The 26962-nt window shown below is 43.4% G+C and overlaps 1 protein-coding gene across 1 annotated transcript in view; it reads left to right on the top strand.

The window, feature by feature from the left end:
• The window catches only part of AOAH (acyloxyacyl hydrolase), a 181277-nt gene extending 154645 nt beyond the window's left edge, over nucleotides 1-26632 (top strand). The window contains exons 20-21 of the mRNA XM_040433272.1: nucleotides 5078-5154; nucleotides 26410-26632. Coding sequence (XP_040289206.1) covers nucleotides 5078-5154; nucleotides 26410-26538 — 206 coding nt within the window. The 3' untranslated portion in view covers nucleotides 26539-26632. The remainder of the gene's footprint in view (nucleotides 1-5077; nucleotides 5155-26409) is intronic.
• Nucleotides 26633-26962: the final 330 nt, after the last annotated feature.

The following is a 26962-nucleotide window of genomic DNA, read 5'->3' as shown; positions in this document are numbered from 1 at the left end:
AAAAAAAAGAAAAAGCACTGTAAATGTGATGTTAGCAATATATACATAGGCTAAGCAAATTTTAGGCAAAAAAATAAAAGATTGTATTTCCTCATTTCCCTAGTTCTGTTCAGGCCCTTTGTTGACATGTAGTTACAGAGGTGTGGCGGTATGTAACAACAATCTCTCAGGTTTTCTTCATAAATATTTGTGGGTGTCAACAGATACTGCCTTTCCCCTCCCCTGCTCTTCAAATGGAGTGAATAAAAGTGCTGCCATGCTTGCAGTCTGACTGCTGGGAACTCATGTTGTATGTGTGGAGTCCTAGCTGTACAGTGTAATGACATTGCTGATACACACAGGATCTTCCCTCTACATATTCTTGTGCAATGCTCTGTAGACACTTCCTCACAGCCAGCAGAAGAGTACAGAGGAGAGAACTCCTGCAGTGGACACGCTCATCTGAAATTAGCCTTAGGCTAGTTTCACAGTAGCGCTAAACCCTGTAGAGTAACAGCCTGCTGGAGTTAATAACATCTGTCATCATAGCCAGAAATTGCCAGATCACAGCCAGGCCCCATTGGCCAGTTTCCGGCATTAGAGCTGAAATTTGGCCGTACAAATACCACTGCAAGCAGCAGTTTGTCCTACTAAATTCCGCACTAATGCTGCGTGGCAGATGAGTTCCATTATAGTCAATAGGCTCCGGAGAGGAAAGGTAGTATCCAGCTAAACCGGAACAGTTGTCACTAGTGCGAAACTAGCCTAACAATTCTGTCACAAACAGAACTGATTTTGACCATTTTGCTTTGAGTTTTCTATCCTGATGCTTTGATGTCTTCCCTGGTCTACCTGCATATTTCCTTTTAATAACCTTATAATTTTGTTTATACTTGCACCAAATTTTACACACAGCTAATCAACATTATCTAAGTGTGATAATCCTTTCCATTGTGCCAGCTAACAACCCTCTTGTTGGGGATATGTTTTCTTTCAATTAGCCAAATACAACAGCTCATTAAAGGGAATCATTCACATTGATTTTGCTTATTAAACTAAGCATAGTGTCAGGTAAGGCTAGCAGAGACATCTAAATCATTACCTTTATTAGCGTTGCAATTAGCAGAAGAAGTACAGAAGTTTGAACACATATAAAAAGTTTTGGCATGCACAGTACATCATTTCATTCCTGTCCTGGAGAGAAGAAGTGTACTAAGAAAAGTGTATTCTGAAATTTTGGCAAATGGCACACACACACACACACAAGATTACGGTATCAGGTTCTCAGAAGTCTGGCCCTGTCAGATAGCAAGGAATAAGAGGGGCTTAGTAAGTAGATGGTGCAGTACCCCAGAGCAGGGGGTATCTGCAAATGTTTTGTTATGTAATATATTGTTATGTATTGTGATGTTATGAGATATGCCCAGCATAACTATGTATGGATGGCACAGCCAAAGGTTAACAATCCCAACTCAACCCTTGTAGGATGTTATGTGAGGGCTGGTCCCATCCCTAACTTTATGTCACGGCCTATGGTGTGCGCTGTGACACTGTTGCTACACTTGCGGTTGCCCGCGGCAACGTGTTGCTGTGTGAGCATGCAGTGGCAGTGTCTCGGCCTTCTGGGTGAGTGCCGTGACATGGTTGCCATGCATGCTGTTGCCGTGGTAACGTGTAGCTTTCTATGCTTGTGTGTGCACTTCCCCTTTAAGTGGCTTCCTTCCCTTGTCTGGTGTTGGAAGGGTTAACTCCCTTCCTAGTGTTTGTGTGTGTGGGTGTGGCTGCTTGGGCTATTTAGCCTCTGCTGGAAGCCTGAAGCTGAGGGGTACTCCAGCCATGGTGTATGCTGGAGCTATCCTCCTGGTCTTCATTTTCCATCTGTCCAGTGAGGGCCACCCTTGTGGTCATAGATGAGAAGATGTTTTTATGGTGTCTTATGTTTATTGCAGCTATGGATGTCCTGGGTTCCTGTGTGGTTTGTGGTGTGTGCTGTGTCCTTTAATGTTGGTGTGGACACCAGCACTTGTGCACGGGTTCCAGTCAGTGTGTCTGTGGCAGGTAAGTGTGTTACTATTCTCGCTTACCTGCCATCTCTATAGCTGTATGTGTTCCCCTCTCCTTGCAGCCTGGCCTCAGATAGAGACTCCTGTTCCTCCATTACTGGGATGAACAGGTTGTCTCTCCCCTGCTCCTATGTGAGGGATTACCAGGGCGACTTAGGGACCTGCTCCCTTATTACTACTTTTGGCCAGGCTGATCCCCTTTACCCTCTGACACCGCACGGTGGGGGGTTTCCCCCACTCCCCTCCGTGACAGTATATACAAGCAGCAATTCTTGGTAGCCTGCCACTCAGCGATACTAACGAACTAACTACCGGCAGGTTTGATCTCAGTCTCTGTAAGTATTGGGTCCGTGTCCCCACCGCAGTGTGACAGATCCCTGTCTGCACATCTCAACGTCATGGGTCCCAGGGCTGGTTTACCGCGCAGGAGATGCAGGTGTCCGCCAGCATATCGCTGCATCCGTCCTCACTGCCAGGTGTCATCTGATGTGCTATAGCGCACACACGCGCCCCTCTCCCTGTCTTATGGGAGTAGGCAGCTGGGTCCTGATTATCGTCCCCACCTTGCTACACTTGGGAGGGCTTTGAGTATTTAAGGCAGCTTCACTTAGGAGAAAGTGCCCAAGCGTGGTTGTTGTACCTCTTATCTCTCGCTGAAGCTTCCTACTGTGTTCTGGACTGTCTTTTTATTGGATTTCCTGGATTCCGACCTCTGCCTCGTTTGACCCCGACTCTACTTACTGTCTGCTTGCTAGATTGCCTGGACTATTGACCTCTGCTCTGTTTGACTACGAATCTGCCTGCCGTCTGTTTATTGGATCACCTGGATTACCAACCCGTGCACCGTCTGACTACTAATCTGCCCATCACCTCCTGATTCCTCCAGTCTGCCTAGATTCCTGATCCTGCACCGCCTGACAACGAGACCACTTTAATATGCACACTGCATTACTCTGAACTGTCTTTGCCTCTACTGCAAGTGATTGTTGTTTTCCGTTTACTAGTAAAGTTCTTCTGTTCCGCTTACCTGCCTGTACTAGACTCTGTTCACACTGCTTTGGTTAGCAGCGTCCTGGGTGACTGGTGCAAATACCAGTATCCTAACTCTGAGAGTCAGCAGTCAGCAATACAGGGCTAAAGTCCAATCCTCTATCCACTGACCCAGAAGATCCACATCCTCTGGTCGTAACAGTCTCTAGTATTTAGGTGCGTGCACGCTCTGTCTTACCGATCCAGGTCTGCTCTGTCTCCACTGATGACTGTGAACTGAATAAAGTCTGATCCAACACACGTGCGGTACGGCAGCGTCCGTTGCTTTCCTCTTCAGCTCTTATCAGTGATCCTGGCAGCTGTACTCCTTCTCCTGGATGGGATCTGGGTCTTTGACACGATCAGCTTCACTTGGCTGCAGTCCTGGTCGCAAAAGGGTGATTCCACGATTGGATGTTAATGGATTTCTTCTCTCACACACTTTTCCAGTCTGCAACTAAGATGGATGCCAGCTTCCTTCCTCCAGATACACAGCTCCACCTCCTATGAATATTTGAGTCTGAGCAGTCTGTTTAGCTATGTGGAGAAACAGCGGCCTCTTGTGGCCAAACAGCAAAATAACTGTGTTCATGCAATAAGAGCTGTTTCACAATCTCACATAAGACAAAGGAGAAGACGGAATCCGCATTAGAGTCAGTAAGGTAACCTATTACCAAAAGCTGTTATTACTTTACTGAAGTGAAGGACACTTTTAAGACACCTTTCACACCTGAACACGACCTAATATCTGTAAAACTATGTGTCTCTCAGTGGACATTGCAGCCACCATTGCAGGAGTACGAATGCCCCCCATCAATTCTGCCTGAAGAGACTTGAGACAGATAGAGAAGAGGGCCATAACTCCCATCCTTGCCTAAATTCATACCCTGTTATCTGGGAAGAATTGCACTGTGTACAGTTGGAAATGTGTTTTGCTATTGTTGGATGTACTACAACTCCTATTCTGCACTTCAGTAAAGAGACACGTTTATTCTGCTACGTCTGGCCTGGTTACTTTTCTGGCCTCCTGCAACATATGTCGGCCATTACACATGCCCTGCCTTGCACCCATACAAACACTCTACATCACGGTGCGCCCTCCTTTCACTGCATGTCTCTAGGTAGCAACGGTGTGAGGAAAGTCACTGTGATTAACTGTAACAGCCAGAGCCACTACCACTCCTATCCTCTGCTCCAGCTCCCAGGCTGCTGCAGTGGAAGAAAAAACTGTGCATCAAAGGGAAAAGACCTGCCTGTGGTAAACCGAACAATATATTTGCATATGTGTTCAAACTCTTTTTTTCTGCTAATTTAATCAACAGCTTACCATAAGAGTGATAACTATTTAAATATCTCTTTTAGCACTACCTAAAAGCATGCTTAGTTTAATAAGCAAAAACAAGGGGAAAGACTCCCTTTAAGATCTATAAACAGTCCCTTTTAGGGCACTAATACATGTTCTCCTGGACTACACCTTTGTAGTTTTTTGTGGCTAGACCAAGTGTGCCCAGCAGTGCGGTTACCTTGACTCGGACATACATTTGTGACAATCACCTAACCTGCAAACTAATCTGCATTTTTGACTTATGCGCGTATTTCTTTTTAGAAATGGTAATTACAGGGTGATTCCATAATTTGTTCTCTAGTTCTGGAGAAGCAAATGCCATTAAGATATGTTTCATGAAGCCAGAATGTTCAGCTATTAATCAAACATTGTTTTGTGTCATCTTTGATGTGTGTCTTTTGCTATGAAGTACAAAAAGCTGGGTGTCCATCCTCCAAATGTGTTGTATGTATATTTTTTGCAAAAGGATGCATAGGTGAAAAATGTCCACCAGAAAATTATGGCACGGAGATCTGGTTTTCAGCATAGCACAGACACAGTGTCAAACTGATTATAAACTTGAAAACACAAAATCATCTGTTACAGAGAGAAGATGATCAAGTAATATTTTCAAATCCAACAAGCATTTCATGTAAGATCACATCTATTTTTTTTTTCTCAGTGAACGCCAAATGGGAGCGTTTTGGCGGAAATCCATGGGATCTCCTGGAGCCAGTAGATGGATTTCATCCTAATCAGGTATGGAACATATGGTATAATATTTTAATACATGCCTGATTTATATCTAAAGCTTTTGATATGGAATACAGATGTCTAGGATGCTCCACAGGAAGACAATAAATATGAAATTAGAAAAACCTGGTTGTTTTCTCTATAATGTATGCCACTCTTGTCTATGGGTTACAGTATGTCTGGTATTACAGCTTAGCTCCATTTAAGTGATTGAAATACCAGTTTATGGACAAGAGTGGTGCTGTTTCTAGAGAAGAGCAGTCATGTATTCTAACATCATACAATCCTATAAGAAAGATATCTCATTTCCGTTATCAACCACGATGCACTTTATGTAAAAGTGTGACCACCATAAAGTGACTGGGTGTCATAGAACCTGCAAGTGAATTTAATCATGAGTAGTGCCTTCTTTAGAAACTTAAATATAGTGGTACCAGTCACCATGGTCATTTCTGGCTGAACATTGTGATGTGAAGTATCAGCAGTATGGAACTGTAGTAGCCTCACCTTGTGAGCCTTCTGTGGAGGTATCCCCCATGCACACATCTGATGGAAGACTGTAACGTGTACCTTTGCATAGGCATACAGTGGGATATGTTGCCCATACAGCTGTCTCCCCCACTCTATAGTAACACCCATGATTACTGTTGTGTTTGTAACCCGTGTACCAGGGTGGGCTCCCCAGGATACAGTGTCACGAACGAGGAAAGCAACTCCAACACCAGCTTTTGCCAAACAGAATTTTACTAACACGTGATAATAAACACAACTACAAATGTTGAGAACATAAAATAAATTTACATACACCCAGTTCAAAGGCTGAGACCCCTGTGTTGCACAGCAAGGCGTCCCCTGATGGATGCCAGCGGAAATTTTGCGGTAATTTACCTACTGTCAGGCACAACTAAAACTGCCTCTCGGTATCTACTATTACCCTGAAACAAACACGAACAATTGGTTGGGTGCTTAGGACGGGCCGGCCTGCAGTGCAAAACAACAGTTCACAATCTTAACGTGCTCTCTATTATTCCCCCTCCCATAACTATTCTGGTAACACGTGCCTGATTATTACTCCTGAGCAAAACGCTGAAATGGAAGAGTTTCGTGGGGGTGTTTATCAGCTCCCAAATGTGCAATGTCCCTATTAGTAATGGAGTCCTTGTAGTACCAGTAGTAACTCTTTATAACTGACATAAAACAGAGACCCTAACTATCTAACTACAGGCCTGGTCTCAGTCTCTAGGCGCCAACACTGCAGTGTGATGTGTGCACGATCTTACTGACCCGGGTCTGCTCTTTATCCACTGATGTCTCTGAACCGAACGAACAGTCTCTCCAGCAAACATCAGGTCCCACAGGGTATGTTCCTTAGCCCTTGTCAGCCTTCCTGGAAAAAATACTCCTTTCCCCGGACAGGATCTGGGTCTTGGACAACTATCAGCTTCAGTCAGCTGCAGCTGTGGTCACAGAGGAGGTCCTCTCACTCCTGGATCCATTAGCTGCTCACACACAGTTCCTCAGCTCTCATCTCGCCCCTAAGATGGCTGCAGCTCCTTTATGCTCTGAACAACCACACCTCTCATGAATATGGAAATAGATATGCAGTCAGTCAGCTGTGCCTAGGAAACAGCAGCATCTTGTGGCCAAACAGCAGAACGTCAGTCCAGAACATTTAATTTAATCCACAGACAAACAGCGTTCAAACAATAAGAGCTGTTTCTCAATCTCACATGTTGGTTGTGGAGGTGCCCAGGGGTCTCCTTGCAGCAGCAGGAGGAAGATGGCAGGGTATATGCAGGCTCTGGTCCCACCTGCCCTTTGTCATCCGCTGCTCCAGCCCCTCTCCTCTTCTGTCCTTCAGATGTGAGTGTACTTGGAATATGAAATTTAGTTTTCTCCTTGCAAGCTCCAGTGACTTAGCTCTCCATATATATTAACTGTCCATCCAAGGACAGTTACATCATTGGAATTTACCTGCGGACTGGAGTCGGTAGTATTAACTGCCCACGCGCCACCATTGGATCTGTCAATAGTGTAGTAGATTAATGAGACAGTATAAGTGGCTGTGTTTGAGCACAGTTGACAAGACGGAGGGAGATAGGGGGCACTGTTCTGTGCAGATTTCCTTCAAAGCTGCTTTCCCTTTCTGAATCCTGATGTGGACTCCAAATAGAGCTTCCTCAAAAGTGTGCAACCATCATTTACCTGAACCAAGGAGCGCTAGGAGCCTACTTGACACAGCTCCCGGGATCTCATCACCTGAATTTGCTCCCCAAAATTCTGGCCTGGTCCAGTGTATGTATCAGCTTCCTGAGACTGCAGGACTGCATATAAAAGCTTGATACTGTCCCGTGCCAAGAGCCTGGGCATCATTCAGATGAATCCAACCGCTTTTTGTCTCTTCAGCGATAACTTTCCGTATGTGAACAGTTTGTTGAGGTTTAACAGAGGCCTGTGACAGAGTCACCCACTGGATCTTATGCAAAAATAAAGAATAAAACATATATACCATGTGGTATACAGTCGTGGCCAAAAGTTTTGAGAATGACACAAATATTAGTTTTCACAAAGTTTGCTGCTAAACTGCTTTTAGATCTTTGTTTCAGTTGTTTCTGTGATGTGAAATATAATTACACACACTTCATACATTTCAAAGGCTTTTATCGACAATTACATGACATTTATGCAAAGAGTATTTGCAGTGTTGGCCCTTCTTTTTCAGGACCTCTGCAATTCGACTGGGCATGCTCTCAATCAACTTCTGGGCCAATTCCTGACTGATAGCAACCCATTCTTTCATAATCACTTCTTGGAGTTTGTCAGAATTAGTGGGTTTTTGTTTGTCCACCCGCCTCTTGAGGATTGACCACAAGTTCTCAATGGGATTAGGATCTGGGGAGTTTCCAGGCCATGGACCCAAAATGTCAACGTTTTGGTCCCCGAGCCACTTAGTTATCACTTTTGCCTTATGGCATGGTGCTCCATCGTGCTGGAAAATGCATTGTTCTTCACCAAACTGTTGTTGGATTGTTGGAAGAAGTTGCTGTTGGAGGGTGTTTTGGTACCATTCTTTATTCATGGCTGTGTTTTTGGGAAAAATTGTGAGTGAGCCCACTCCCTTGGATGAGAAGCAACCCCACACATGAATGGTCTCAGGATGCTTTACTGTTGGCATGACACAGGACTGATGGTAGCGCTCACCTTTTCTTCTCCGGACAAGCCTTTTTCCAGATGCCCCAAACAATCGGAAAGAGGCTTCATCGGAGAATATGACTTTTCCCCAGTCCTCAGCAGTCCATTCACCATACTTTCTGCAGAAGATCAATCTGTCCCTGATATTTTTTTTGGAGAGAAGTGGCTTCTTTGCTGCCCTTCTTGACACCAGGTCATCTTCCAAAAGTCTTCGCCTCACTGTGCGTGTAGATGCGCTCACACCTGCCTGCTTCCATTCCTGAGCAAGCTCTGCACTGGTCTCACTCCGATCCCGCAGCTGAATCCTCTTTAGGAGATGATCCTGGCGCTTGCTGGACTTTCTTGGACGCCCTGAAGCCTTCTTAACAAGAATTTAACCTCTTTCCTTGAAGTTCTTGATGATCCTATAAATTGTTGATTGAGGTGCAATCTTAGTAGCCACAATATCCTTGCCTGTGAAGCCATTTTTATGCAACGCAATGATGGCTGCACGCGTTTTTTTGCAGGTCACCATGGTTAACAATGGAAGAACAATGATTTCAAGCATCTCCCTCCTTTTAACATGTCAAGTCTGCCATTTTAACCCAATCAGCCTGACATAATGATCTCCAGCCTTGTGCTCGTCAACATTCTCATCTGAGTTAACAAGACGATTACTGAAATGATCTCAGCAGGTCCTTTAATGACAGCAATGAAATGCAGTGGAAAGGTTTTTTTGGGATTAAGTAAATTTTCATGGCAAAGAAGGACTATGCAATTCATCTGATCACTCTTAATAACATTCTGGAGTATATGCAAATTGCTATTATAAAAACTTAAGCAGCAACTTTTCCAATTTCCAATATTTATATAATTCTCAAAACTTTTGGCCACGACTGTACATATTTTACTGGATTCTGTGATAGCCTACTGTTCTTTTTTTTGGATTATACCAACATGTAATGGCCAAAAGGAGATCAAAAGGACACTCCTTTGGCCTCTGTCGGGCTAATTTTAAGTTATTAACACATTAATTGTGGAAATGGGGAGCTTTCCCGACATACACACTAAATGTCCATCACAAATATGATGTGAACACAGTCATAGATATGGGGTAATTTTTGCGCACAAATTATTTTAATGATTTTATGCCACTCTCAGCACTTTGGAAGTGGGTGGAAAAGTGGGTGCGGATGGATAATTCAGTGCATGTTTTTCAACTGTTCTGTATGCAGGCGTATCTAAATTTCGCTCAATGTTAGAGGAAAATAAAGAAAGAAAGGGCGCACAATAGGGTAGTACGTTCAAGAAAATATAATCAGAAAGTGATGAGATTGGAGGCTCACCTTAAAGGGTTGAGCTAGAGATAGGCACAACCCTATTGTAGACTAGTATTGTCACGACTGTGACTGATCCAGACAGGTCTGGGAGGAGAAGGTCGCAGCGACTTGCTACTCGCGATAGCTTGTGAGTTTGCTCCGTGGTTCAGGGTATGTCATCTGGGTTTTGCCTTGTGAACCTTTTTGTCCTGACTGGGAGTTTGTAGGCATCCTTCTCAGGTGAGTCCTGTCTGCCACTCCCAGCTACTATATTAGTTTCACTTTCACTTGCAGTCATTGCCAGATATAGTCCTTACTTCCAGTTCTATTCTGACCTTTGAAGGAGATCGTTTGATGGTGTTGCTGTGGAGCTCTTGTCCGGCGTGGACTGTCGTGATTGGGATCGCCTTCTCTGCTCGTGACTGGATAAGTCTATCTTTGATATAGTTTGTTTGTTGCTGTCTTCCCCTGCTGTTCTCCTAGACATGAGTGATGGTGACTAGTGCTCCCATCGGCCTTTCCCCACTCTAGGCTTGTTAGGGTGACTGAGGGTTTAGGCATCCTGCTCGCCGCACGGGTTCACACCCCGTCTAGGGTATCAGGGCAGACAGGTGCCAGCTTAGGGTTAGTCAGGGGTGGCCATACTATTCCCATCCGTAGATAAGGGTCCCCCTTCCCCTCCGTCTGGTGCGACACGACTGCTGCTGGGGTAGCGGTCGTGACAAGTATATAGAAAACACCTTTGGTCACCAGGTATGCAGCCGCAGAGTTGATATCTTTAGGATGGGACGCCCAATCCCTCAAAGAGAAGAAGATTCTGCTTTGGCGCAAAACCACTGGAGTAGATGGTCCATGAAGTATCAAATGATCTTCTTAATTAACACAAATAAGCGCATATACATAAAACAACGCGTTTCGGAGAATCTCAGGTCCCCTTCATCAGGTTACAGAGTTATAGTGTACACATTATACATGTGGGTTTTTAAACCCTAAGAAACACCCAAAAACCGCATCCCATGGGGATGGGACAGCCCACAGATACTATGCCATTAGCATAAATTCATATTATTAAAATTGCATTTCTAATATACGCACATCTTCTTTATCCATCAACAAATCATATATGTAAGGTCCCATTCAAAAACGAAGTGTATTTCATATAAAAAAGCCATTAGATAGATATTGTAATATGAGGTCACGTGATCGCTATCCCAGCGGTCACGTGACCTTAACTCAAGTACTGGAGGAGACGGATGGCTAAAAAATATGGCGAATCGCCATGTGACCAGACTCTGGAGGGTGGAGAGAAGGAGCTGGCATGCTTAGTACATGCCGGATAGGGGCTGGTCACGTGATCACAGCGCCTGCGGCCGCACGACTCCCCGCCTGATAGCAGGAACGTCGGCGGCCACAGGCGCATGCCGGCTCAAAGTGAGTCACGTGACTGCTGCTCCCGCAGTCACATGACTTGTTACCTTAGAGCTGGGGATCCCAGCAGGCGCAGCACTTCCTATTATCTCGGTGAAAAGCGTCACACAAGAATAGCTATGAATAGGACTGTGTTGAACAATGCATATACAATAATACATTTTTTTAATATAAATGAATGAATAAAATTTTATATGTATAAATATACACTGCCTGTCCCAAAAAAAAGTTGCCACCTGGATTTAACTGAGCAAATAGTTATGAGCCTCCTATTGGATAATTACTGCATGGGCGATTATCTTTCAGCTGGCAAGTTCTTTAACCCCAACTGGTGCAATGAGTTGCTTCTCATTTCTTAAACAACCATGTACATTTCATGGTATAAAAAAATTATGGTATTAAAAACAATTTGTTTATAAATAAATGAATATATAGAAATGAATGTTAATAAAAGAAAAATGGATGAAGGTGGAAATAATGATAACAAATACAGTATATATATTTTGACACAGTGAGAGGTTTGGTCTGGGAAAACAGGTATTTTCCTCCCAGCATGTGCTGCTGGGCTGATTTACATCCAGGTGAGGTCAAATACCGGACCAGATTTTAAGTCTGATGTACTGGACGTCCTTCTGTTAGTGTGGCGGAATTTGTTCTATTGGAATGATTGTGAAGCCAACCGAACTGGCCTCATGGCAATCAGCCGCATGTCTAGAGACACTATGTTTAGGGCACTTCTTTTTGATGTTAGAGCGATGTTTATTTAATCTAAATTGTATAAATACGGTGGCTCACCAATTGGGCACAATAAAATGGGTGCACACCTCACTGGACTCGCCCGTCCTAAAGAAAGCAAAAAATGAAATTAGAAAGGGGAGGGGCACTCGCTAGATGGGAATGGATAATAAGACGGGAATAGATAATAAAACACCTGCATAAAATCTCCAGATAGTGTATCCGCATAAAACAATACTAAAATGTAAAATAATATTTACTAGCACATAATCCTAAAATGACAGATATAACAAAAAACAGCAATATCAAATACCAGACATAAAGTGCAAATATTTCACAAGTCCGCAGTCTCCATGTAAAAATACTGCCTGATAATGGGATAAATATTGCACGCACCCGCTGTATTCATATATATTGCACAAGCCCGCTATGACCCGTAGGTAGTATGATAGACAGGATCCAGATGAAAGACAATACCAGACAAAAGTGCAACTAATTTCACAAGTCCACAATCTCCATATACAGTCCTGATCAAAAGTTTAAGACCACTTGCAAAATGGCAAAAAATCATATTTAGCATGGCTGGATCTTAACAAGGTTCCAAGTAGAGCTTCAACATGCAACAAGAAGAAATGAGAGTGAGACAAAACATTTTTTGAGCATTCAATTTAATGAAAACAACAAATAAACTTAAACAGGCTGTTTTTCAGCTGATCAAAAGTTTAGGACCACACCTCCCAAAAAAAACTAAACCCCCCCCCCCCCCCCAAAACAGAAGTCCAACTTCCAAACATGAACTCAGTAATGAGTAGCTCCGCCGTTATTGTTGATCACTTCAAAAATTTGTTTCGGCATGCTTGATGCAAGTGTTTCAATGAGGTGGGTGGGAACATTACTCCAAGTGGTGAAGACGGCCGCACGAATGCCATCTACTGTCTGGAACTGTTGTCCATTTTTGTAAACTTCCCTTGCCATTCATCCCCAAAGGTTCTCAATTGGATTTAGATCAGGGGAACACGCAGGATGGGCCAAAAGAGTGATGTTATTCTCCTGGAAGAAGTCCCTTGTCCTGCGGGCATTGTGTACTGTAGCGTTGTCCTGTTGAAAAACCCAGCCGTTACCACACAGACGAGGGCCCTCAGTCATGAGGAATGCTCTCTGCAACATCTGGACATAGCCAGCGGCCGTTTGACGCCCCTGCACTTCCTAAAGCTCCATTGTTCCACTGAAGGAAAAAGCACCCCAGACCATTATGGCGCCCCCTCCACTCTGGCGTGTAGAAAACATCTCAGGTGGGATCTGCTTGTCATGCCAGTAACGTTGGAAATCATCAGGACCATCAAGGTTAAATTTTTTCTCATCAGAGAATAAAACTTTCTTCCACCTTGAATGTCCCATGTTTGGTGCTCTCTTGCAAAGTCCAAACGAGCAGTTCTGTGGCGTTCAAGGACACGAGGTCTTTGAAGACGTTTTTTGTTTTTGAAGCCCTTCAGTCTCAGATGCCGTCTGAAGGTTATGGGGCTGCAGTCAGCACCAGTAAGGGCCTTAAATTGGGTCGAGGATCGTCCAGTGTCTTGACCAGGGCTGGGACAAGGCCATTTGGTGCCCAGGGCGAAGATGGCAAACTGCGCCCCCCCCCCCCGTTTTTAAGAAAGAATCAATGTTGTTTCAAAACAAGAATATACTTAAAGCAATAGAACAAAGGACTGTGGGACTTTGAAAGTCACAGACACTATAAAGTTCCCCCCCATCATCATGTGCCAGTATAAAGTCCCCCCCATCATCATGTGCCAGTTTTGTAATAAGCCCCCCCAATGTGCCAGTAACACTATTGTAAAAAAAAAAAAAAAAAAAACACTTATACTTACCTAAGTGTCAGCGATGCGATGCAGCCTCTTCCTGTGTCCCACGCTGTAATGTAAGGCTCAGGCGGCACGATGACGTCATTGCGCCGGCCTCTGATAGGCTGCCGGCCTAGTGCCTGCAGCCAGGGGCGTACATAAAAATCACTGGGCCCCATAGCAGGAATCTAAATTGGGCCCCCATTCCCCTTTTATAGCCCCTCCCTTTGTTCCATGAACTATTCTTGCTGCTGCGTTTTATAATTTATGCCATCAGGGCCGGAATGGGATTACAAAACAGCCCTGGCACACAAAAGAGGTATAATAGATGCAGATGTATATTATATACAGCAGTGTACAGTTATGTGAGGTACGCGGTATAATAGATGCAGTGTGTACAGGTATATAGTATATTCCCTAGTGTTCTGATATGTGAGGTACAGGGTATAATAGATGCAGTGTGTACAGGTATATAGTATATACAGCAGTGTACTGATATGTGAGGTACGGGGTATAATATATGCAGTGTATACAGTATATACAGTAGTGTAATATGTGAGGTACGAGGTATAATAGATGCAGTGTGTACAGGTATATAGTAAATACAGCAGTGTATTGACACCTCGTACCTCACATATCAGTACACTGCTGTATATACTATATATCTGTACACACTGCATCTATTATACCTCGTACCTCACATATATAGTATATACAGAAGTGTACTGATATCTGTACACACAGCATCTATTATACCTCATACCTCACATATCAGTGCACTGCGGTATATACTATATATCTGTACATATTGCATGTATAATACTGTGTAATATATGCAGTGTGTGTGCATGTATGTGTGTGTATATATATATATATATATATATATATATATATATACAGAGCAGTGTATTGATGTGACACATAGAAGGTATAATACTGTAGATGCAGTGTTTATAGAAATATGTGGTCAGTTATGCATTATAGTCACTGTGAGGTACATGAGGTAGTGGTAACTGTCTGAAGTAGTATACATGAGTGAGCAATGAGTAAAAACAGGGCATGGAGGGGGGGGGGGGTAAATGATGAAAAGTGGAGGACCTCCTCTTACCTCTCCATTCCAGTCTGTATGGATCAATACAGAGCTGCTTGTGAACTTTTAATACTTGCTGTTAGGGGTTGAAGGACCTGTGACGATGTCATCACAGGTCCTGGCAGATGTACCTTTGAAACCTAGGAACTACACCATTTTTGGTGCAGTTCCTTTGCTAGATTCTGCAGGACCTGTGATGTTGAAGATGATGTCATCACAGGTCCTGGCAGATGCACTGTTCTAACCTGGGAACTACACTTTACACTGTGCAGTTCCCTTACAGGACCTGTGATGACATCATCAAAGGTCCTTTAGCTTTAGAAAGGTAAACAGGAGTAATTAGGGGGCGGGGCCTCTCCTCCACTTCGATGCCTGCCTGCAGCCTATCAGAGGAAAGGGAAGGGACACGCCTCTCCCTCCCCTGCACCTCCGCTGGCACAGACAGTTTACAATGGAGATGAGCGCAATGGAATCGCTCATCTCCCTGTGCCCGGCGGCGGCTGCTCACTTGGGGGGGGGGGGGGTCATTTTAGTTGGGGGGGCACAGCATGATGTAGGGGGGGCCGTGGCTGGCACTTCACCTGCGCCCCCCTCCTGTCCGCAAATGGTAGCGCCCAGGGCACCCGCTCCTTCGGCCCCTGCCTTGTACCGGCCCTGGTCTTGACGGACAGCCAATTGGATCCTTTGGCTCAGTGCTGGTGAAATTTTTTGGGTCTTCAACTTCAACAAGAAATTCCAAATGACTGTCTTACTGTGTCCCACCTCAGCAGCGATGGCGCGCTGTGAGAGACCCTGCTTATGCAGTTCAACCCGACTACGTTCAAAAAGTTTTTTTTTTGCCTTTGCCATCACAACGTGTGACTACCTGACAGAAAATGACAATGAATCCACATCTTTGCACAGATTTGGCCTTTTAAAGGCATGTGGTCCTAAACTTTTTATCAGCTGAAAAACAGCCTGTTTCAGTTTATTGTTTTCATTAAATTGAATGTTCAAAAAAAATTTTGTCTCACTCCCATTTCTTGTTGTTGCATGTTGAAGCTCTACTTAGAACCTTGTTAAGATCCAACAATGTAAAATATGATTTTTTTGCCATTTTTCAAGTGGTCTTAAACTTTTGATCAGGACTGTATATATTGCCGGATGATTGAATGTATATTCCACAAGCCCACATTGTTCATATATATTGCACAAACCCGCTATGTCCCATAGATGGTATGATAGACAGATCCAGATCAAAAACAATAGGGGGATAACAGAGGGTGATCTGTAACAGGATAGTATTGGTCTATTGATGTGGGATCTATTCCCCTGTGATTCAGGTACACGGTATCTAGTAGACAGTACTATGGTGGTACATTACTGCTCCTGAGTTCTCCGGCTGTCGGTCGTGGATGCTCCTTGATTCGGCTTGCCCAGCGCAGCGTTTAGTTCAGCTTACCCAGTGTGGCGTCCCGCGTGGTGTCTGAGTCAGCGTAGCATCCCACGTGACTCTACAGCCGCTTCCTGGAGTGAGTCTTCAGTCTCCCGGGTCCTACCTTCCCTCCGCCTCTGCTCTCATTAACTTAGAGGTGCAAATGTCTACAGGAATGTAGCATCAGATAGCCATAAATAATTTCATAAGCAACGATGTCTAATGTCCAGTATCAGCACCAAATGCGTTTCAGGGTCTACACCCCTTCCTCAGTGGCTATAACTCCTTATGCACATGTAATTGCACAAATAAATCTCAATTTATTAATTATTAATAAAAATTCATAAAATAAAAATAAAAGTTAATAAGAATTAGAAACTTTAAAACCGCATAAAAAACACATATATAAGGCCAATGAGTGAATACATCTACATTATTATATATTCTCCATACTTGATTTCATAGTCAAATTCTATTTATATTCAGATGTTATGTAGATTGAGGGGGAGAGTCCTGTAGGGAGGTGAGGTCAAAGTGCTGGAAAAACAGCCTGACTTCGACCCGCAGGACACGCCCCCGTATTCATAAAAAGCTGAATAATTCAATTTCGGCATTAAGGCCCTTGGGCAATAATGAATCAAACTCAAAAATTCTCCTTGATTCTTGTCTCGACATATGCCTGATATGATTACCCCCTCTCCATGGGCGATTTACTTTTTCCAATGCACAAAATCTAACGAATGATGGATCACAATTGTGGACTCACTTAAAATGGCTAGAAAGAGAGTGTAGTTCATAACCCTTTTTTATATTCGAGATGTGCTCTGACACTCTTTTCTTCAACATTCTCTTTGTCCTCCCAATATATTGTTTGTTACATGTACACTCAAGAAGGTAAATCACATCACTAGAGTTACATGTTAAAGCATCCCTAATAGAAAGTTTAAAAGAATTTTGTGTAGAACTAACCTCTATGGTTTTCTTGGGAAAAGAAGTGGTTTTACAATTATTACACTGACCGCATCTGAAAAAACCTTTGGTTGTTAACCAATTGGATCCACTTGATGATGTCAGTGTCTTTTTTATCGTGGGGGCTACTGTGGACACAAGGTTGTTTGCCTTAGTGTATGTCATTTTTGGTTCGGAACGCAGGATGGGACCTACTATTTATCTTCCAATAGGATGTGCCAATACTTTTTAATAATCCTCTCCATTTGATAATATTGGGAATGGAAAGGTAATATTAATCTTAATGTATCATCCATTTGTGGAGAAAACTTATCTTCAAAAAAAAATTTCTATCCATACTCCTCACCTTATCTAGAGCTCTTCCCACTACTTTCATAGGGTATTCTCTGTCTAGAAATTGTTGGCTCAAAATCTTAGCTTCTTCTTCGAAATTTTCATTTTCTGTACAGTTGCGTTTAAGCCGTCTGAACTGGCCTGTTGGTATGTTTATGAGCCATCGTGGAAGATGACAGCTTGTGAAACGTATGTAGCTATTTCTCACCACCGGTTTGAAGTAGGTATTGCAACAGATTTTTGTTCCTTTTTTGACAATATTCAGATCTAAGAATTCCACCTGCTCCTTGCTCGTCTTTGGTTTAAATATCAGACCCCTATTATTTGCATGTCAGAAATTAATGCAAATAATAGGGGTCTGATATTTACACCAAAGACGAGCAAGGAGCAGGTGGAATTCTTAGATCTGAATATTGCTATCAGGGTACCGCTTTTGGATGAATCTAGAGGCTAGATTGTCGCATTGTTGGGTAAAATGTTCTTCTAATATGCAAATGCATCTAATCCTCTTAAATTGACTAAAAGGGATATTGCATTTCCATTTCCCATAGTGTGTACTGGTGTAATCAAGGTAACTGTTACTACTATCCACCTTTTTCAAAAATTTACGTGTTCTAATTTCGTTACCCTGGGTAAAAATCTCCAGATCCCAAAATTTTGTTTTACTCCTGTTGCATGCCCCTGTAAAGGAAATACCCCAGTCATTAGCATTTACAGTTGTTTTCAAAATAATAGCAGTCAGACATCACTAACCTGATCAATCACCGTTTTTGGTAGAAATATTTCTACATGGCAAATAATTTACTAGCAGGTGTAGTAGAGTAATGGAAATCCAACAGACCCAACAGTCAGGGCCGGCGCTTCCATATAGGCAAGGGGGGCAATTGCCCCCGGGCCGCCAAGTCCTTAGGGGCCCCCGCCGGCCCGCAACTAACTATATTTTCGGGGCAGCGGCGGCAGGACAGTCACACCGGGAGATGAACGCTTCCATTGTGGAAGCACTCATCTCTATAGTCATCTGTATCGCCATCCTCAGGACAGCGATTGATGGCTGTTCTGTGGGGCAGGGGAGGGAGAGGTGTGTCCCTTCCCTGTTCCTCTGATAGGCTGGCAGCACTAGGCCGGCAGCCTATCAGAGGCCGGTGCAGGCGGCACAATGACGTCATCGCGCCGCCTGAGCCATACAGCGCGGGACACAGGCCGGAAGAGGCCTGCATCGCATCACTGTGTGATGGAGGTAAGTATAAGTGTTTTTTTTTATATATATATATATATATATATATGTGTGTGTACAATAGTCGCGGCTACTGGCACATGATGGGCTCTGGCTACTGGCACATAATATGAGGGGGGTTCTGGATACTGGCACATGATAGGGGGGTCTCTGGCTACTGGCACATGGGGCTCTGGCTACTGGCACATGATAGGGGGGGCTCTGGCTCTGGCTACAGGCACATGATATGGGTGGGGGGGGGGCTCTGGCTACTGGCACATGATATGGGGGGGCTCTGGCTACTGACACATGATATGGGGGGCTCTGGCTACTGACACATGATATGGGGGCTCTGGCTACTGGCACATGATGGGGGAGCCTCTGGCTACTGGCACATGATATGGGGGGGCTCTGGCTACTGGCACATGATATGGGGGGGCTCTTGTTACTGGCACATGATATGGGGGGGCTCTTGTTACTGGCACATGATGGTGGGGGGGCTCTTATTACTGGCACATTATTGGGGGACATCGATGGGGGCACTTATTACTGGCACATTATTGGGTGGCACTATGGGGGCACTTCTTACTGGCACACTATTGGTGGGCACTATAAGGGCATCTACTGAGGCCACAAAGAATTGGTATTTTATATGGGGGCTCTGTATAGGGGCATTTTATACTGGGACACATTATGGTGGGTACTATGGGGAAGGGGGAGAGGAGTACTATGTGGTCATCTATGGGGGCACTAAGAAGGGGTATTTTATACTTACAAATTATGGGGGACACTGAGGGCCTCTACTGGGGCACTATATATGGGGCATTTTATACTGGTACAATATGGGGGCACTAGAAGGGAGGGGGAGAGGAGCACTATGGGGGCATTTACTGGGGGCACTATATAGGGGTATTTTATACTGGCCCATTATGGGGGCACTATTTGGAACATTAGCTCAACTGGGGGCATTACAAGGGGGAATTTTTTGTACTGTCACATTATAAGGAGAATTATTTCTACTGGGGGGGGGGGGGCATTATGGTGGGCTTTATTACTCCCCATGGTATGACCCCCTAGTAGCAGCACCAGCCTCTCCCTGCTCTGCTATCCCACTGCCCCTTTTACAAATCCTTATTATGAAATCTTTCTCATTAGGATAAAACACAACATCAGCTCCACAGAGCCCCCCAGCCAAAGTGTTAAAGTGGTGTCCGAGATCTCCAAGGGCCAAGTAATTGCAATTTTTCAAGTGAAATATGTTTGTTATACACATATAGCATACACAATATACAGTTTCTGCTGTATGAACGTCCACAAATTAAATCTCCAGTGTCAATACAGGACGTTAAAGTCATCAAGTGTCATGGGGGGCCCCTTATTGTTTTTCGCCCCAGGGCCCCATTTCACCTAGAACCGGCCCTGCCAACAGTCATGCCATGCATGCTGCTGATTCTCTGTAATTCAATCACTTATTGAAAGGGGCATGTTTAAAATAATAGCAGTGTGGAGTTCAATGAGTGAGGTCATTCATTCTTTGAAAAACATATAAAGAAGTGTAGAAAATGATAGGCTGCTCAGCTAAAATGATCACAAATGCTTTAAAATGGCAACCAAAACCTGAAAGACGTGAAAGAAAGCAAAAAACTACCATTCAAATGGATGGAAGAATAGCCAAAAAGGCAAGGACTCAACAATCAGCTCCAGGAAGATCAAAGAAGGTCTAAAGTTACCTGTGAGTACTGTGACAATTAGAATACACCTATGTGAAGCCAAGCTATCTGCAAGAAGCCCCCGCAAAGTCCCACTGTTGAAAAAAAGGCATGTGGTGAAGAGGTTACAATTTGCCAAAGAGCACATTGACTGGCCTAAAGAAAAATGGCGCAACATTTTGTGGACTGATGAAAGTAAGATTGTTCTTTTTGGGTCTAGTGGCTGGAGACAGTTTGTCAGATGACTCCCAAACACTGAATTCAAGCCACAGTATACTGTGAAGACAGTGAAGCATGGTGGAGCAAGCATCATGATATGGGGAGGTTTCTCATACTAAGGTGTTGGGCTTATTTATCGCATACCAGGGATCATGGATCAGTTTGAATACATCAGAATACTTGAAGAGGTCATGCTGCCTTATGCTGAAGAGGAAATGCCCTTGAAATGGGTGTTCCAACAAGATAACGACCCCAAACACACCAGTAAACGTGCAACATCTTGGTTCCAGACCAACAAGATTTACATTATGGAGTGGTCAGCCCAATCCCCAGATCTCAATCCAATAGAAAACTTGTGGGGTGACATCAAAAATGCAGTTTCTGAGGCAAAACCAAGAAATAGAGAAGAACTGTGGAATGTAGTCCAATCATCCTGGGCTGGAATACCTGTTCACAGGTGCCAGAAGTTGGTTGACTCCATGCAACACAGATGTACAGCAGTTCTCAGAAACAGTGGTTATACAACTAAATATTAGTTAAGTGATTCAAAGGAAAGCAAAATCTTGAAACATTTTTCAGTTTATATAGTGAATGTCAGAGTTTGTAAAGAAGAATACAAACTGCTATTTTGTTGAATAGTCTAATATTCACTTTTCTTCAATTTCTTTTAGACGAACAACACAAATTTGATATATTTAGTTTTGATTTGGAATAGAATGTGTAGTGTTCCCAATGCATTTGTGTGTATGGAAATAGAAGCTATTAGAAGGATTTTGAGCTTTATTCACTTTTTTAAATACACTGCTATTATTTTGAACACAACTGTAGATGGGAAATGAATCTTTCTATGGAGAATTGGTCTCCAGAATATTATATTTTTTAGAAGATATATAGATGATTCGATCTTCATCTGGGATGCTGCTCTGTAGGATTTTTAACGTTCTATATTTTTAATTGTTTCAAAAAAAGTAACTTTTTGGTGGCAAACACACACATCGCCTGTGGTTATATGATCATCCTTCTTCATTCTTCCTGTCTTCTGATCTGGAAAATGGCTGATGCCATTTTGAGAAATTTGGGTCAAATTTGGTTTGCTTAGAATCGATTCGCTCATTTCTTTCCATTAGTCCTTGTACAAGAAATCATGTTATTCCCAAGTATTCATATAAATGCATCGGGGAATGCTTTTGTTGTTTACTTTCAATAATAGTGCAGTCAATGTTTTTTTAGTCTGTAATTTGTCATTCATATTTCTAATTAGTGTTTATGTTGATCCAAAGTCTAGTGTTATTTCAACATTTCCATATCTTTTTTCAGCTAGTGACATCTGTTCACATTCCAGCAAAATGGTTGCTACTTACTATATTTTCTGTTCCCATAGTTTCATTAAAATAGTAAATATTAATCATTTCAGTGAACTGTTAAAGTACAATTTATTACTCTACAAAAACACAAAAATCATGAAAAGAGATAGCAAAAACTGTAGCTGTTTAGCCATGTGTTGTATTTTAGTTATTATTCCTATCAGATCACACATATTAAAACTGAAAATTACTTACAGAATTCCTCTATTATGTGTCCAAAGAGAACAAGCAGTTCCCCCTCCTCACACACTTCTGATTGGCTGCAGAAGAACTGACTGCAGCAGTTACCTTTCTTCTTACATTAGATTGGTTAGATCATCAATATTAGAATGGTGGGAGACCAACTCCCAACAACCCAACTGATCAGCTGTTTTCAGCAGCTGCCGGAAACGATCCTGTGGATGAATGGGAGCTGTGGTACGCCAACATGACCACTACAGAGTAGGTGGAGTCTTCTTCTTTCTTCCTTGTCCACTGTTTAGTTTCCGACGCCAGCTTGAAACAGCTGATCAGTAGGTCTGTGGAGTGTCAGAACCCCACCAACCTGATATTGAAAACTTATCCTGAGGATATTTAAGTCCTCGAAAACCCCTTTAAGCAAGCACCACCAACATAGATAAGCCCCACTCCCACAGCAATTTATCCATGGTGACCTAGCCTATTTGCCAGAGGGGTCACTGAAAACTGGGTAATCTAACCAACATAATCCATAAGTAAGGGGGTAATTGAGCAAAACAGGTTGTGACAAGCTTCATGGTACTTACAGAGGACTGCAGCAGCAAACTGACCTGGTCTAAGTGAGGAGTTGGGTCTGGCCAATCTGTTGTGTTATAAACCTTCACTCTATTAACCAGTACTGGGTTGCAGCCTAGCCTGAGTCTGAGAAGGACTCTTTACTGGCAGAGTTACTAGATGCTTTGAAAGCAGTTATAGACTTTCTGGAGAGTGCCTGTGCCTTAGAGCAGAATTCTCCATGGCTTCACTCAACCTAAGTGACAAAGGGCTGTTTGTGCTGACCCGATGCTTGTTTGGTGTGAGTTGCTTTTGGAGCTTATTTTGAATATGACCATTAAGCTGTGTGCCCACCAGAAACTGTAAACATTACAATGTGTGCCCTCATTACGAGACTTTTCCATTGCTATTAATAACTGCCAAGCTCTGTGCCTTTAAGAGACTCTGTATGCACCAAGTGCATTTCTACTTGTAACCACCAAGCATTGTACCTATTGTACAGTAACCACTAAGCATTGTGACCCTTTGGAGCAAAGTATATTCATATTCATTATGTCTAGGGTGGGTTCACACTAGCGTTAGGGAATCCATTATGGCTTTCCGTTATAACATGGTTATAACGGAAAATAACGGAAACCATAAGAGGGAAGGACAGATCCGTTCTTCTACCTATAGATTTGCATTATGACGGAATGCAAAACGGAAGCCTTTAAGAGGCATTCCATTTGCTTCCCGTCCTAATAGAAGTCTATGGGAATCAAAACAGATCCGTCTGGGTCCCGTATGCAAGACGGAAAACAAAGTCCTGTCGACAAGACTTTGTTTTCCATCTTGCATAACGGGACCCAGATGGATCCGTTATGCTTCCCATAGACTTCTATTAGGACGGAAAGCAAACGGAATGCCTTTTAAATTCTTCCGTTTTGCATTCTGTCTGGGCATTCCGTTATTTTCCGTTATAACCATGTTATAACGGAAAGCCATAACGTAATCCCTAACGCTAGTGTGAACCCACCGTAACTTGTACTCTTCTTACTGCGCCATCCTCAGGTGAGGTCTTGTATTAGGATCACGGGACAAACGTACTGTTACAGGGAACTGAGAGAGGCTATGTGCTGTATTGCTGATGGCAAAACTGCCTCACAGTCTAACACTGTTTCTTATCACCTTACTTACTCATATTCATTGCCATATCTCCTCTTTTTACTGTGCCATCCTCAAGTGGCGTCTCATATTAGGGGCAATGGACAATGGTGGCAAAACTGCCTTACAGTCTCACGCTGTTGCTTATCACCTTACATACTCATTATCAGCACCTTGTGTTTCTGCATGGTAACTGGTATGATGCACTGATATGATCATACAAGCCAGCAGGACACTCTGGTATTTTTTCGCCGCTGCTGGGGAGGTATTTTGTGCTGCACTGTAATATTTGTTTGCCGCTACTGGGGAAGTATTATCTGCTGTTGTGGTATTGGGTTGTTGCAGCTGGGGAGTTATTTTGAGCTGCAATGTGCTACTTCTGGGGTGGTATATGTTTGGTATTTTGTGTTGCACTGTGGTATTTGGCACTGTTGGGCATGTATTTTGTGCTGCTGGGGAGATATCTACCTTGAAATATTTGTTTGATGTGACTGCATGGGTACATTTTGTGTTTCTCTGTGGTATTTGTTTGGTGCTCCTGAGGAGGTATGTTGTTTTGCACTAGATATTTGGCACTGATAGGGTAGTATTTTGTCATTCACTGTGGTATTTAGTGTTATTGGGGAAGTATTTTGTGCTTCACTTGATGCTGCAAGAGAGGAAATTTATGTTGCATTGTTGTGTTTGGTGCTGCTGGGAAGCACGTTGTGCTGCACTGGATATTTGTTTGGCACCTCTAGGGAGGTACAGTATTTTGTGCTCTCATGTGGTATTTGGTGCTATTGAGGAGGTATTTTGTTTGGTATTTATTTGGCAATGCAGGGGAGGTATTTTGTGCTTCACTGTGATATTTTTTTGTGGTATTTGGGAAGTATTTGGTGCCACAGAGGATGTTTCGTGTTGCACTGTAATACTTGTTTGGCTGATGCAGATAGATACTGCAACTAACCATTTGTGCATATACACTGCTCAAAAAAATAAAGGGAACACTTAAACAACACAATGTAACTCCAAGTCAATCACACTTCTGTGAAATCAAACTGTCCACTTAGGAAGCAACACTGAGTGACAATCAATTTCACATGCTGTTGTGCAAATGGGATAGACAACAGGTGGAAATTATAGGCAATTAGCAAGACACCCCCAATAAAGAAGTGGTTCTGCAGGTGGTGATCACAGACCACTTCTCAGTTCCTATGCTTCCTGGCTGATGTTTTGGTCACTTTTGAATGCTGGCGGTGCTTTCACTCTAGTGGTAGCATGAGACGGAGTCTACAACCCACACAAGTGGCTCAGGTAGTGCAGCTTATCCAGGATGGCACATCAATGCGAGCTGTGGCAAGAAGGTTTGCTGTGTCTGTCAGCGTAGTGTCCAGAGCATGGAGGCGCTACCAGGAGACAGGCCAGTACATCAGGAGATGTGGAGGAGGCCGTAGGAGGGCAACAACCCAGCAGCAGGACCGCTACCTCCGCCTTTGTGCAAGGAGGAACAGGAGGAGCACTGCCAGAGCCCTGCAAAATGACCTCCAGCAGGCCACGAATGTGCATGTGTCTGCTCAAACGGTCAGAAACAGACTCCATGAGGTTGATATGAAGGCCCGACGTCCACAGGTGGGGGTTGTGCTTACAGCCCAACACTGTGCAGGACGTTTGGCATTTGCCAGAGAACACCAAGATTTGCAAATTCGCCACTGGCGCCCTGTGCTCTTCACAGATGAAAGCAGGTTCACACTGAGCACATGTGGCAGACGTGACAGAGTCTGGAGACGCCGTGGAGAACGTTCTGCTGCCTGCAACATCCTCCAGCATGACCGGTTTGGCATTGGGTCAGTAATGGTGTGTTGTGGCATTTCTTTGGAGGGCTGCACAGCCCTCCATGTGCTCACCAGAGGTAGCCTGACTGCCATTAGGTACCGAGATGAGATCCTCAGACCCCTTGTGAGACCATATGCTGGTGCGGTTGGCCCTGGGTTCCTCCTAATGCAAGAAAATGCTAGACCTCATGTGGCTGAAGTGTGTCAGAAGTTCCTGCAAGACAAAGGCATTGATGCTATGGACTGGCCTGCCCGTTCCCCAGACCTGAATCCAATTGAGCACATCTGGGACATCATGTCTCGCTCTATCCACCAACGTCACATTGCACCACAGACTGTCCAGGAGTTGGCAGATGCTTTAGTCCAGGTCTGGGAGGAGATCCCTCAGGAGACCGTCCGCCACCTCATCAGGAACATGCACAGGCGTTGTAGGGAGGTCATACAGGCATGTGGAGGCCACACACACTACTGAGTCTCATTTTGACTTGTTTTAAGGACATTACATCAAAGTTGGATCAGCCTGTAGTGTGTTTTTCCACTTTAATTTTGAGTGTGACTCCAAATCCAGACCTCCATGGGTTGAAAAATTTGATTTCCATTTTTAATTTTTGTGTGATTTTCTTGTCAGCACATTCAACTATGTAAAGAACAAAGTATTTCAGAAGAATATTTAATTAATTCAGATCTAGGATGTGTTATTTTTGTGTTCCCTTTATTTTTTTGAGCAGTGTACTATGATTTGACCACTGATTCTCTATTTGTTCCAGGTTGCATCAGCTATTGGAGCAGATCTGATATGGGAGGAGATATTACAAAAACAGCCAGAAATTTTTGGAAAACAGAATCCTTTCAATCAAGAAATTATACAACAATTTGGAGATCAAGGTGGACACTGATGAGATGATTATGTGCCACCAGTACCTGACATTTCAGATTTCATTCTTTCACTATTCACTGTTGTATAAATAAAATGTATTTTATCATACTTAATTTTACAAAAAATAAATTATTAGTGAATTGAATCCTCTCCTAAAAGGGTTAGGCCATGAATAGAAGGACATTAAAATCAACATATATTACAAAACCGTTCTCCTTCCTTCAATGTCCACATAACCAAACAGTGTAGCATTAATGATCTTCCATCCAGCCTGTGCAATGTATGTGAGTTTCCTTTGCAGCCCAATGGTGTAGCCACACAGAGTATACCCTGTAATGTAATTTTACAGATTCACAGTTTACACATTTCTGCAGTAGACTTTGCCCTTTGCCATGCAAAGGGTGAAATCTGTGGCATAATTAACAGGTAACTCCACACCAAAT

The sequence above is a fragment of the Bufo bufo genome, chromosome 5 (genome assembly GCF_905171765.1).
Source record: "Bufo bufo chromosome 5, aBufBuf1.1, whole genome shotgun sequence".
NCBI classification, from domain to species: domain Eukaryota; kingdom Metazoa; phylum Chordata; class Amphibia; order Anura; family Bufonidae; genus Bufo; species Bufo bufo.
This window is presented reverse-complemented; position numbering and strand designations above follow the sequence as displayed.